The 13,792-nt window shown below is 42.5% G+C and overlaps 1 protein-coding gene across 5 annotated transcripts in view; it reads right to left on the reverse strand.

The window, feature by feature from the left end:
- Positions 1–13,792, reverse strand: part of PHF2 (PHD finger protein 2) — a 162,869-nt gene that overhangs the window by 13,440 nt on the left and 135,637 nt on the right. For 4 of the 5 annotated variants that reach the window (XM_090021160.1, XM_090021161.1, XM_090021158.1 and 1 more), the window contains exons 18-21: positions 7,812–8,086; positions 4,754–4,849; positions 2,852–2,961; positions 284–542 (exon numbers count right to left, since the gene is read on the reverse strand). In XM_090021160.1, the coding sequence (XP_089877286.1) occupies positions 284–542; positions 2,852–2,961; positions 4,754–4,849; positions 7,812–8,086 (740 nt within the window). Of the gene's footprint in view, positions 1–283; positions 543–2,851; positions 2,962–4,724; positions 4,850–7,811; positions 8,087–13,792 lie in introns of those variants that run through there. The other variant, XM_090021162.1, reaches the window with a different exon arrangement.

Consider the following 13,792-nt stretch of genomic DNA (forward strand, 5'->3'; position numbering starts at 1 on the left):
TCACCTAACACAAGTAAGAGCTTTTCACTCTGAGGGGATTCAAATAAGCCCCCTTTATGCAAGGTGAAACATAGGCCAATAATGCTCGCCTCACTCAGTATGCACAGTTTCATCCTGAACTGGCATAATTCAGCTTAAAGCCACTGAAACATATAGACACACACAATAGAGCAGGCATGCAGAACTGTATTTTAGAGAACAATCTTGCCCTCGCTGGTGCACAGACTAGGTGATGCATAAGGTCTTGGCTATTTTTCTGTGAGCCTGTGAACATTGATATTACCTTTGGCAGCTGCATTGTTCGGTGATGATGAGGGTCTCTTCTGTGTGAGGAAAACTCCAGGTGCCATAGGTTGAGAACCTCTGTTTACTTGGGCAACTCCAAATGTGCTTGCCCCAGCAGTATATTCATGGTCTGTTAGAGTACTGCTGTGGGACTCTAATTTCGGCTCAGGAGAGCTGCCTTCCTGAGATAGTTTGTTTGTGTTGTTGGGAGACAATTTCTTTTTGGTATTCTTCTTCTTTTTGCCTTTTTGTTCCTCCTTTCAAGAAAGCATTGAATTCCCATCAGTCCCAGAAAACACTAAGTTACTATGATAACCTGAAACATTTACTTGTTTTCTTAAACTTTGATGTAAGACAGAAATCAAGATATTGCCAGAACTTGATAATATACCAGTCACCAGAACTGTTAAATGTTTAGGAAGCACAATTTGTTCATAACAGCACTTTCATTGATTGCTGGCCTTTTAGTTGTATCCCCTGTTGTCTCTCTTGTCTCTATTGTAAGATCTCTGTGGCAGAGACTGTCTTTCTGTTGCGAGCTGGTACACTGCTTTAGCATGATGTATGACTTAAATGTCTTATGGTGATACAAATAACAAAAAAAGAAGCTAATACCATGAGCCTGATTCTCAGTTGCACCAAAATTACACTGATACCTGGGCTCTGCCCCCAGATTGTTGCATATGCTGCCTGTCAGGGGACTGGTTAGTGCACCCTACACTGTGGCTATTCTCTATTTTCCACATCTCACAGAGGGCTATGGAGGATAAATCAGAGTAGCTCTGACACTGCTCTGATATATACCAAGGACTGGGCCAGGGATTCAGGAGTTCATGAGAAAAACAAATGATGCTTTCTCCCTTTGTTCCTAAACAGTGCAGGAACAGAGTCACTGAGAACCAGGGCTAGATTTTTTTCATCTCACATGATAAAATTCTCTTCTGTGCTGCAAGGAAGGCCTCTAGGGCATCAAGACTACACTGGTTCAGAGTATGAGCCAAGACTGAGACTCAAGTAGGTTTTAGGCCTGTGCTGACCCTCTGTATAGGGCCAAATTTACTCACAATGCAAAAACAGCCTAAACTGGCTCATCAGTTCTGTGCTACATCATGTCACCTGCTGTTTAGAGTCTTTTGGTATTTCAAAGGCAGTTAAAGATCACATTGCCGAGAAAATGCAGTGTTAAACAGTGGATGGTACATTTGGCCTTATTCGCCTGGATTTTCCATAAATTCAGTTTTCTGACATGGAGGTATGACAACCATTTTTATAATGAAAGTTTCTGGTATAAGGGGATGGACTTATAAGGGATAAGTACACTCAGTCTGATAGACAATTATTTTTTTAAGAACCAGCTAAAAATCCACTCCTGTAAGTTAAACCAGTTCAAGTTTCATGTGCATATGTCCATACTGTGAGTCAGCTTGTTTGCTTTTAGGAAGCAAACAAGCTGTTGCCTGCCCCACTGCAGCAAGGCATTGTAACAACCAACTACTGGATGAGATACCCTGAAGTAGATGTCCATCCCGGTCTAACTGGCATTGATGCACACAACTGGGGTATGTGTTTGTCTTTCTATGTCCTAAGAGAGTTTTATAGCAACCCTCAGAGGGTTAACAAAAATAATTAAAATAAGAAAGTACTTATGAGGAAATCTGGTATAATCCTTGATTTTGAATTACTTAGGGTTAAATGTTCAAAGTGACTTAAGGCCAGATTTTTCAAGAAGATATCTAGGCACCAAAGTTGTATTGATTTCACTGAGAATTAGGGAATGTCTATACAGCACAAGGCAGAGCTATGAAACCCTGCTCTCACTCCATTAGTACTGACTGTGAGTTTGTACATGAGTACTAGCTGTCAAACTAGAAATATGCTAAACGGCAACACCTGCTGTCACGTCTGATTGCGCTACTACAGCTACACAATTTCTGGGTCAGGAGGTAGCTTGCTCAGAGCACTTGGGGTGTTTCAGGACAGAGCTACCTTGTACTGTTAAGGCATAGGTTTAATGGCTGGTATACTTAAAGAAAAAAAACAGGACTTAGGTGCCTATGTCCATTTTTCAAATGGGATTTGCACATCTAGTCTACCTATCTTGAAAGCCTGCAAGGTGTTTATCTACATCTATGGATGCTAAAATGCCAAGATTTCTTTCATTTTTAGTCAGTTTTAGATTCTTGAGACCTAAAGATATAGATAGGTCTTCTAGGTTTACTGGTAATTTTGTCAGTGTGGCCACGTGCTGTGAACATTTCTGTAGATTCCTTAAATTGCTTAATTTCCTTATATTTCTTGAATTCATAGATCATTTAGTCTGATAAACTAGGCCTCCTCTACACTGTAGCATTGCTAGATGTCTGAAAGTATGCTTTGGGGCCCAAACCCATCTCTATTGAGGCCATTAGGATTTGTGCCACTGACTAAATGGTCCTGTACTTGAATTAAACATGAACTATTTTGACAACACAGTTAACATTCAACAAGCAGTAGGAAAGTCATACAGCTCCATTTTAAAAACAGTATAATTTTAATAGAAAGCTATCTATCTAGCAAGCAACCTCACCTGCTGGGACAACTTGGCAGCTGCTGCTGCCAGTCCAGTTTCAATGGATGCAACTCTTGTACCCTCTCGAACAGGTCTGTCTTGTCGAGGTACTGAGGGGCCAACTCTTGCTACACGTAAAAAACAAATCAAAAGAAGAATCAATTTATTGAAGAAAGAAGAATTGCAACAGTGTTTGTGCAGAGGGAGCAACTATAGTCCTAAGGAGTGCAGGGAAAGGGCATGAAAAGTACAGGAAAGATCTTATCCACCAGGGTCCTTTGATGGAGGTGGTGCCAGTGTCCTTAATGGTGAAGGGTTATTAAGGCCATGGAGTGGCACATGAGGAGAAAGAACTCGGATCCTACTGAACTGTGTAGCCTTCAGGAGGAAACTTACCTTCTCCTCTAGAATGTCACTGGTTTACCACATTTAGTGAAACATAAAAAAAATTAGGGAACCTGAATTAATTTCAAATCAACTGGGCAGATGTTTCACAGGGACTTTTTCACACTGTTTCTGTCATAAATGGCCAGAGGAGATTTCAACCAGTGGAGGAGTTATGCTAGGGTCCACATAAGCACCCCTTCCCTTCCCTGTCATCTTCAGCTTCTAAGGTGCCAGGCAGCACTGAATGTTATGCACTGAACGCTTCACAGACAGCCCCAGTAAAACTGCTACAAATTTTTAGTAGCCCCTAAAGGTCTTCTAATTTATGCTGGGGCTTGCAGTGGCTCCTATTTGGTCCAGAATCAGGCCATTGTAAAAGGTGGTCTAAGGTAGCCTTTGTCTTTTCCCACTTTTTGTGAGATGCAGCACAGAAACTGCCCCCACTGGTTATTCAGTGTTACTGAACAGCTTTTACACACACACACACACACACACACACACACACACACACACACTTCTGTTTTCTTTAAAACTGCTCATTGCATATAACAATGAGTTGCTTGACACTGAGATTTCACCCTTGCATCACCTTAAGAGCAGAGCACATCATCAAGCTTACCAGCAGGATGCACAGCTACCCAAAACCTGTTGTTTATTTTTGAAAAGTGGATACAAGACACACAATGCCCCGGACATGTTAGGCTGAATGTAGTACAGTAGAGAGTGGATTATCCAGATAGTCAATTAATCAGAAGGTTTTGTGCAAAGCATTCTCTGGTAGGTGGGTTATAGTTGTTGATGAGACTACTACACGTTGTTTATTTACTAACACTTTGAGATATTAAAATATTGCATGGAACCATCTGCTTAGGTCTTTTTAATATCTGCTATGCAGTACAGTAATTAAAATATAGTTTTCTGCACTTCATACTGCAGTGTTTAATTATCCAGAAAAACTGGTTCTCCAGAATGGCGGTGATGCTAATTATTTCAGAAAGTCAATGTTCTACTATATTAACAAAAGTGGAACAGTTACATACCATTAAAAGGGACCTTCCCTTCTAACAAGGACTGTCCAACTTCTAAGTCTCCAGGGGGGCCATATGTTGGGGGGGGTGGGGGGGGCAAACCCACTGCTACAGCAGATGCTCCCTCCCGCACTGATGGACCTTGCAGGCACGATTCCATTCCCACCACCGTCCCACGTGGGCAAGGTCCTCCCCTCCACACAGCCCTGATTCCCCTCCTACCCCACTGTACATGGCCTGGACTCATCCTCAGCTCTCCACACTGCCCTGCAGCTGAAGTGATGGGGAAATAGTGGATGGGGGCCTGAGGGCCATACATTAACCCCTCACAAGCTACATACAACCCTAGGGCTGCCTGTAAGAGAGCCCCAGTCTAGATAGTCACATTCTTTATGATAAAATAACAAACCACACTGTTCTTTAGTAGGCCTGTCACTTGAAATATTTCCACCCACCTCCCACCTCTTATCCACAAGTCAGACCATTACAGACATCACAGACTTGCCTGTCGGGCTGTACGGAGCATCATCAGAACTTTTTCTTTTCTTTGATCTTGATTTGAATACTGGATTATCTTCATCAGATTCAAGGGAAGGATAAACTAGACCAGGAAAAAAAGTATAGCTTATAATATATCAGTTGTTTATACAGTGTTAAACAGTACTGTTTGGGGTGTAACATATGTACAACCATGTGGAATCCCTCAGAACATCTTCCCCTCTTTCTTGCTCATTCTCAGCCACAAATATCTCACTAAGATATAAATGAAGGGCCAAATTGTTTGTTGTGAGAGAAAATACTACTTAGGAGATAGGAAATATACTGAGGACCCACTAACAGGACTCTTGTCAGAGGAAGGGCCTGTCCTTCACTTAATGAGAAGAGCATTTGTCACCCTTTGGCTTGTGGTAGTCCCAGAATCAGTGCCAGAGCCCTGGGAGACCTAGAGAGAGTCTGGCTCTATTCCCACCGGGTCCTGCTTCTGCCTAACCCCAATGCCAGCTCCTCCTGGATTCATGAGTCCCTACTCTTACACCGTTCTAGCATAAAGTAGAGAAGGGACAAGGGATAGGGCAACCTCTTGTCATCTTCATATGTTTGGGGACCTTCCTTTAATTGCTGATACTACTAATGAATCAGAAAAAATGTTCCTTCCATTTCCCCAGGGACAGCATCTGCTTTTAAACAATGAATGGGCCTCATTTAAAAGCCAAACTAGAGAGATTCTTTTTCTTCCTCTCATCTGTGCCACTGTCTTGTGATCAGGGGGTTGCAGACTGTCACTCAACATTGAACCTGACATAGAAAAAGCAGCAGACACCAGAACAAGGAGCAAAAAGAAAAATACGGCTGGATCACTTTAAGGGACTGTCAAGTCTGAAGCATAAGGAGCAAAGCAAAATCTCAGCTATCATTAAAAAAAAAGTGAACTCACTCTCCTGGTTATGGAAAAATGCTTGAAGACATGATCATACTGTAAGCAAGGAAGTGATACCGGCCAAAGTTTGCAGATGCTTTTGAGGTGAGAAATGGCCTATTCCTGGCAGTGGTGTGTTAAATCAAAAGACCTGCTCTTGAAGCCTCGCCAATGCATTTTATTGGTGTCTTTTAATTATTCATTAAATTAGGTTGAAAATCAGACTTATAGTAACACTGAAGAAGGAAATCCTGGTTTGCATCTGGCTTAACCGGTCATGGAGTGTGAAAAAATTGTAAAAATGCTCTCTCTCTTGCATTTTGTTTGAGTTCTACTAAATTCACAGAGTTTGCTCAGACAAGCCCAGTTGTGCTGTGTTCCAAGGCAGCAAGGCCTGCTGGCAATGGGAGCTTGGAATTTTGGAGTACTAACTCTTGCATGGCCATTCCCACCCTGGGTGGCTTTAGGCACATTATTTAAGCTTCTGGTTCTTCATTTTTCCTTCAGTAGATGGGGAATAATAATTATAACTGGCTCACTTCACATGAGGTGGGGAAGAAGAGGGCATATGATTTTAAGTGCTCATTATTAGCTTGGAGAGCACTGCATCTTTCCAATGCTTCTACAAATCTATCTTTGGTAAAACATAAATGGATGCTGGGTGGAGAGAGATGATGGTATTCATGGAAACTAGAGAATGGTTTTCTTTGCATTTCAAAATATGAAAAGTGGCCACTTGCCATCCAAATTGTGCTCTGTGTATTTTATAGTCCTTTGGGTACATAATAACAAAACTGAGTTTTATCAAGTTCTGTATAGTATCGAATTTTATCCAGTCTTGCGATTACCTGATCGATTTTTTTAAACGTGCATTTAATTTTTATTTCTGTTTCTGTTTGTTAAGGCAGTATATGGTTTCAACGTAAACATAACTCAGCCACTGAACTGAAAATCTGTTCACCAGATGCAGTACAAATGGAGTCTTTGTAAACGAAGCTCACTTACAACAAAGAAAACCCATTAAATAGTAGCGTAAATATATAATTAACAAGAATGTTAGTGTTTAAAATATAACCCTATCCACTTTCACATTGTCACATGGAGATCGTGTCTGTAAATTATACTTTCACAAGATTTTTAATGTAATTTATCTTGACTGATATGCCTATAGGTGCTGTAACTGCAAACGAGCAACATGCACTTGAATTCTTTTGAACACGTACATACAATATTTTCAAAATGAAAATGGCTTGTTTTCATTAAACTTCATAACTTTTCAATTTAAACTTTACATGTATCAAATGGTGAAAGCACAGAGCACTTCCAGACAGAAATTATGTTTTTAAACCAGCCAGCAGCAACCTTTTAAAGTAACATTCTTATGAAATTGCTAAACAAATGTATTTACTTCTTGAGCACTACATGACGTTATGGTTTTATTTTTCTATCAATCTTAGCATTTTTACTTATTCCTCTTTCCCACTTTTTTACATTATTTAAAAGTTCTGTTCAAGACCAAAGTTGATATAAATGCCTAAAACATATGCATAAAAACATATGGCACCCTTGTACCCATTTTTTCTGCTATTTATTTATTTTATTGCATAGCACTCCCTTATCAGCATTATGTTTTATGTTAGGCTGTATAAAATGTGTATATAGTACAGAGTAAAAAATTAAGATAGAGACACAGGTGACCCCTCTCATTTGTCTGATTTAATAGCTGTCTAATTATTACGGTTTAATTGTATTCCTAAGCTTCTTAAAATATATTTGCCATGTTATACAATTATTTTAGCTTAATAAGAATCAAATATCAAACATCTGCTTGCCCACGCTCCTGTGTTTCATATGGTTAATCTGGTCCATTTTTTCTTATTTAATTCCTCTTTTCAATCTTTTTACCTTGCCTACCTAACCTAATCTCCCTATTTAATCTTACCTAGTCTACCTAATCAAATCTAGCAATATAAGATTTCCCAGTCATATGGACTTTTACTTATCGGTTAGTGGACACTTAGCTTAGTTGCTAAGTAGTCTTGTTGATTTCAGTGTAAATAACTACAAGTGTATAATTAAATAAGCACATGCATAAATCACTTCAGGACCAAGACCACAGATATAAGATCACTTTGCTTTCTCTTACCGTAATCAGAATCTTTAAAACAAGCATCTAAATGGTCCTGGTCATCATAATCTTCAATGTCAATGCTATTTCTTGTGCTTTTCTTTAGTAACCTCTTGCCTGCATTTTTGTTGTTACTGCTCCCAGTTTTTTTGGAGTTCTGGGTTGAGATAGAGTTATTTTTAGCTTGGTTGGTACTCCACGAAGTCTGCAGGCAGGAGTCTGAAGACTGGAGATTTGCCATTGATAACATTCCCTGGATGGCTTCCTGTGTGCTAGGAGATGCAGGTGGCTGACTGAGGGAAAACATTAACAAATAAAAAGCTTTCAGCTAATTAGGAAAAAAAACATGTAACATTTTATTACGTTCACTGTAAATACAGACAGAATTGATTTTCTGATTAATGCTCTCACCACTGCCTAGGTCTGTGGTATACCAATGATATAATCAAGCATAGAAAGTTGGATAGCCAAAAAGAGATTTGAGACTGAGATGAAAATCAGAAACCCTTCCAAAATTTAATTATATAAATAATATCCCTGTTCACAAGTCCCATCACCACTGGGTGTTAAGAGCAGCTTTGTGATTCCCCTGAACAAAAAATAGTGATGAGCCTAGAAGATTTTTATCAATTGGTAATTCCCCAGCACCCTTTTTCGAAAAGAACTATCAGTTGTGTTGTATTTAGTTTTGGACTGAGTGGACCAGGCTCCACCACAGAATGAAAAGCAAAACAGCGTCATTACTATTATGTACTTCAGTAAGGTCTCTGCTCTTATTATGAGCTGCCTTGAAAGCATGGTGATCAGTGCCAGCTTTCTGATCACCTGGTCTTCAGGTACACACTACAGGCTTTGAGTGTTTGCTAGATTCAACACAACTCACCTATCTGTACCTAGTTTTATTTCCTCACCTTTAGATAGAGCAGACTAGGGCAACAGGTAAAATTGTCAAATGTGTTTCAATCATTTAGGAACCCAAGTCTCATTTCTAAAAGTGATTTAGGAGCCCAAGTTATGTAAGCACTTGTGAAAGTGCTTTCCTCTTAGTCTCAAGCCAGAGTGACAGAAACTATCTGTATCTGTTATTGGTGCGGACACGTTTTTCATTCGCTACCACTGCATCAAGCACAGGTGACCAAGCATGTGAGTCCATCTAATCAAACAACTAAGTTACAACAGCATTCCAAAAATCTGATACACAGCTATCACACAAAAATCTCAACCACTGCTAAATCCTGTGGATCAGAAGTGCAGGATTAAAGTATGTAACAAGAATAAGAGGATTAGGCAGATGCATCCTTATGACCATGATGAACAACATTTTCTTCTATGTTTTGAGGACTACACCTTATCTTCAAAACTGATACATTGAACTAGAACAGTGTGTGGCTGAATTGCAAGGTTTGTGTAGACATCTTGGCTCTTCTTTAGCAGCAGAAACCATTAATTATCAATGTTCAACATGGTATTTTTTTACTACATAAATATTGGCCCCATCTTGCGAGTGTCTAGATCTTAAGCCAGTAATAGTTAAGCATATGCTCAGTGGCAAGCATGTCAGAAATCCTGTTGATCAGTATTATGCACATTTTTAAGGCTATGGAAAATCATGCCTTTTAACCACTTTAAAAGGGGCGGGAAGCTGCCACTGAGGAAGGTGTAGCAGCTGTTACAAAATAACTATTATATCTACATGGTCCTGCAGTGATAAGGCAATTTAGCAAAACTGACCTACATTTGACCCTGGATTAAACAGTTAAAGTTACTATGGTTTAACCACACTTGCATGGCTACAGGAGGGGTCAGATGTCACAGTTACATTGTAACAGCTTCTATTCCTATAATTTGATACCAATTCAGTAGTTATATGCCAGCACTCTTATGTGTTCTGCTGGATCAGGACTCTAGGAAGCAAGGGGGATGAAGTTTAAGACCTGATGCTAATTTCCATCACGGAGGAACTGGTAAATTTCAGGTATTTTGGCTGTGTGTTTGTTTAAAAACCTATTCTCAAATACTTGCACTGGAATGGGGGTTTTAACAACTTCAGACTTTTTCAAGCTGCTTTGCTTCATCACCACCACTTACAAGAGCCACTGAGGGACCTTACCAAGTATAATTTATAGCAAGATGGTTAAAGGCATCACAATACACAGCTAACATAATAGAAAGGCATTTGATATGTTCAGTCTTCAGCCAAAACTCATACATATTCAGTAAGACACAAGTAACAGCAGTGACTATTTTCATTACAGGTCACAACAATCTGAAGCAATCCTGCAATGGTAGTTATGGGAAGGCCTGCCAGACCCAAGAGGTTTTTCTTCATCTTCACTTGCTGTTGTTCACAGTAGCCAAAATAATGAATTAGAAATGGCTGCAGTCTTTAGACTGAAAAAGAATTTCCCCAGATCCCAGCCTTTGCTCCAGGAACTAAGGTTAGAGTCATCTGGAAAGGAGAAGGAAGGAAGGGCTGCTTTTAGTTTAGAGTGCCTGTTGAGAGTCTGTTACATGAGGAGGTCCTCTGAAAGTGGTAGGTCTGACAACAGGAAACAGTCTCCAGGCAAGAAATTGTTAACCTCAACTATGTCAGTATGCATTCAATGCATTTCTTGAGATAACAGTATGGATGGAAAAAAAAATACCATCCAAGATGGAGTGTCATCCATCAGCCAAAATGGCACCAACATACAGTCTTATGACATGACAGCCTACAAGATGTCCCAATGACTTCACTAGGACTTAACAGCACTTGCTCTCTGGAAAGTGCCTCGCACCTCAGAAGACTGGTCAGAGAATTCTTAAAAATGTGTGATGGTGTCATATAATGCGTGATGGTGTAAATAATTAAATTCACCCACTTTTCAACCATGCAGCAGCAACAGCTTCATTATATTCAGGACAGTTCCCACAGTTTACTCCTCTAACACAAAAAATTACCCTGCTATACATGTTATATCCTTTCCGAGAAGCATTTTTACACATGTATGCATCACAGTGCTGGATGCTTTGAAAAGCACCTGGCGCTGCAATGCATGCATTTCTAAAAGCTGCAATATGTGCATCAGTGCTGAGAAAATGGCAGGGGTGCACTTTGGAACTAAAACACCTCGCAGGTGCTTTATTTCAAAATTCTGTAGTGTCTAGGGTAGCTAGCTCTGCTCTACAGAAAATGAAATAAGAACAAGTTGGAAGCTACAAAACATTCAGAAAGAAAGTAAAATGAAAAGCTTGATTGCAGAAAAAAATTCTCTGACTTAAGACCAGAAATCTCTTATAGTAAACATCTGTAAGTAAATTTCAGTGACAATTTCAGGCTTAATTAATATATAATCCTCTACTAGCAGCAGAGGGAACTAGTTATGCCCAGCTAGTTAGAAAGGAACCAGACCCTCTCCCCAAGAGAGGATTAGAAATGGCTTAGATATATAAAGACTATCCCGAATCATCTCTTTTGGCATAAATTGGAGGAATTTTATGGCATGGTCTAAAGAAGTCCAAATGTTAGCGCTATGTATTCTGGTATGGTGGGTGCCCTGTCACCTCTTCCTTGTGTTCTAGTTAGAAAGGTAGGATCTCAGCAAACAGCAGCAGTAATCAGAGCTTTAATTTGACCTTGTCAAAGGCAAGGAATAGAATACATGGAAAATGGAAAGACAGGTTGAGGAACATGTCATGGGGGACCTGAACTTCCCAGACATCTGCTGGGAGGAGCAGTCAGCCAAGTCTGATCGCTCATGTCGGTTCTTAGCCAGAGTGCAGGACCTCCATCTAACCCAGGAGGTGCACAGTCCCACCAGGGGAGACGCCATGTTGGACCTGGTGCTGGCCACGGGTGATGACCTGGTGAGGGGGCTGCGGGTGATGGGCCACCTGGGAGACAGTGATCATCGCTTGCTGGAATTCACCATCCAGCGTAAGGTGGCAAAGGGCTGCAGCAAGGCAACAGCCCTAGACTTTAGGAGGGCTGACTTCAACAAGCTAAGGAGGATCATTGGGGAAGCGCTGAGGACCCAGAGGGGAAGGGAATCAGATGTCGAAGGGGAGTGGTTGCTCCTTAAGGAGACGATCCTCCATGCCCAAAGGGAGGTAATCCCAACAAGGGTCAAAGGGAGCAGGAGGGCACATAAACCCCCATGGCTCACTAAGAGCATCCGGGAATGTCTCCTTGCTAAAATGGAGGCATACACCCAATGGAGAGATGGGGTCATCACCAAGAAGGACTATGTTACAGTCGCCCGAGGATGTAGGGGGGCAGTCAGGAGGGCCAAGGCAGAGATGGAGATAGGACTAGCTTCCTGGATTAAGGACAATAAGAAGTCCTTCTTCAAATACATAGGGGGTAAAAAGAGGGTCCCGGGTAATGTGGGGCCCCTGCAGGACACGATGGGCAACTTAGTCATCACGCCAGATGACAAAGCTAACATATTTAACGATTTCTTTGCCTCTGTCTTCCTAAGTAGGGACCAGTTCAGCCACCTCCCTGCTGGGCCCCCCTCGGGCCCCGGGAGAGACACGCCTGGGCCAGGGGTTAGCGAGGAGTTAGTTAGGGTACTTCTGGAGAGGCTGGATGTGTTCAAGTCCGCTGGTCCGGACGATCTTCACCCTAGGGTTCTACAGGAACTGGCCGAGGTCATTGCGGGACCCCTGGCGCGGCTCTATGAGCACTCGTGGTGCTCTGGCGAGGTGCCGGAGGACTGGAAGAGGGCCAATGTGGTCCCTATCTTCAAAAAGGGAAAAAAAGAGGACCCAGGAAATTACAGGCCAGTTAGTCTTACCTCAATCCCGGGTAAGCTCTTTGAAAAAATTATCCTGGCACACATCCAGGAGGGCCTTGCGGGGGAATGCATGCTCAGGGGCAACCAACATGGGTTCATCAGTGGCAGGTCTTGTCAGACCAACCTGGTGGCCTTTTACGATCAGGTCACCAAATCATTAGACGCAGGGGTTGCTGTGGATGTAGTCTTTCTGGACTTCCGGAAGGCTTTCGACACTGTCTCTCACCCTGTCCTCATCAAAAAGCTGGGAGACTGTGGTGTCGATGCCCACACGGTCAAATGGGTCGCCAACTGGTTAGAGGGCCGCACCCAGAGGGTGGTAGTGGATGGGTTCTTCTCGACCTGGAAGGACGTGGGCAGTGGGGTTCCGCAGGGCTCGGTCCTCGGGCCCGCACTGTTCAACATCTTCATCAGTGACTTGGATGACGGGGTAGAAAGCACCCTGTTCAAGTTTGCTGATGACACTAAGATGTGGGGGGATGTGGGTGCACTAGAAGGGTGCAATAGGCTACAAGCTGACCTTGACAGGTTGCAACGGTGGGCGGATGAGAATAGGATGGGGTTTAACACTGATAAGTGCAAGGTGTTGCACATGGGGAGGAAGAACCGGCACCACACTTACAGGTTGGGGAACTCCCCTCTTGCCAGCACGGAGACGGAAAAGGATCTTGGAGTCGTCATTGACTCCACGATGAACATGGGCCGGCAGTGGGGGGAGGCAGTCAAGAAGGCCAACCGTACCCTGTCATGCATCCACAGATGCATCTCGAGCAGGTCCAGGGAGGTGATCCTCCCCCTCTGTGCGGCACTGGTCAGGCCGCAGCTGGAGTACTGCGTCCAGTTCTGGGCGCCACACTTCAAGAGGGACGTGGACGATATGGAAAGAGTCCAGAGGAGGGCCACTCGTATGATCAGGGGTCAGCAGGGCAGGCCTTATGAGGAGAGGCTACGGGACCTGAACCTGTTTAGCCTCCACAAGAGAAGGTTAAGGGGGGACCTTGTGGCCTGCTACAAACTGGTCAGGGGGGATCAGCAGGTACTGGGGGAGTCTCTGTTCCCCCGTGCGCTGCCAGGAGTGACCAGGAATAACGGTCACAAGCTGGCGGAGGGTAAGTTTAGATTAGATATTAGGAGGCGCTACTTCACAGTCAGGGCGGCTAGGGCCTGGAACCGGCTTCCAGGGGAAGTGGTGCAGGCTCCTAGCCTGGGGATTTTTAAAAG

The sequence above is a fragment of the Crocodylus siamensis genome, chromosome 11, assembly GCF_052110815.1.
Source record: "Crocodylus siamensis isolate JL-2025a chromosome 11, ASM5211081v1, whole genome shotgun sequence".
NCBI classification, from domain to species: domain Eukaryota; kingdom Metazoa; phylum Chordata; order Crocodylia; family Crocodylidae; genus Crocodylus; species Crocodylus siamensis.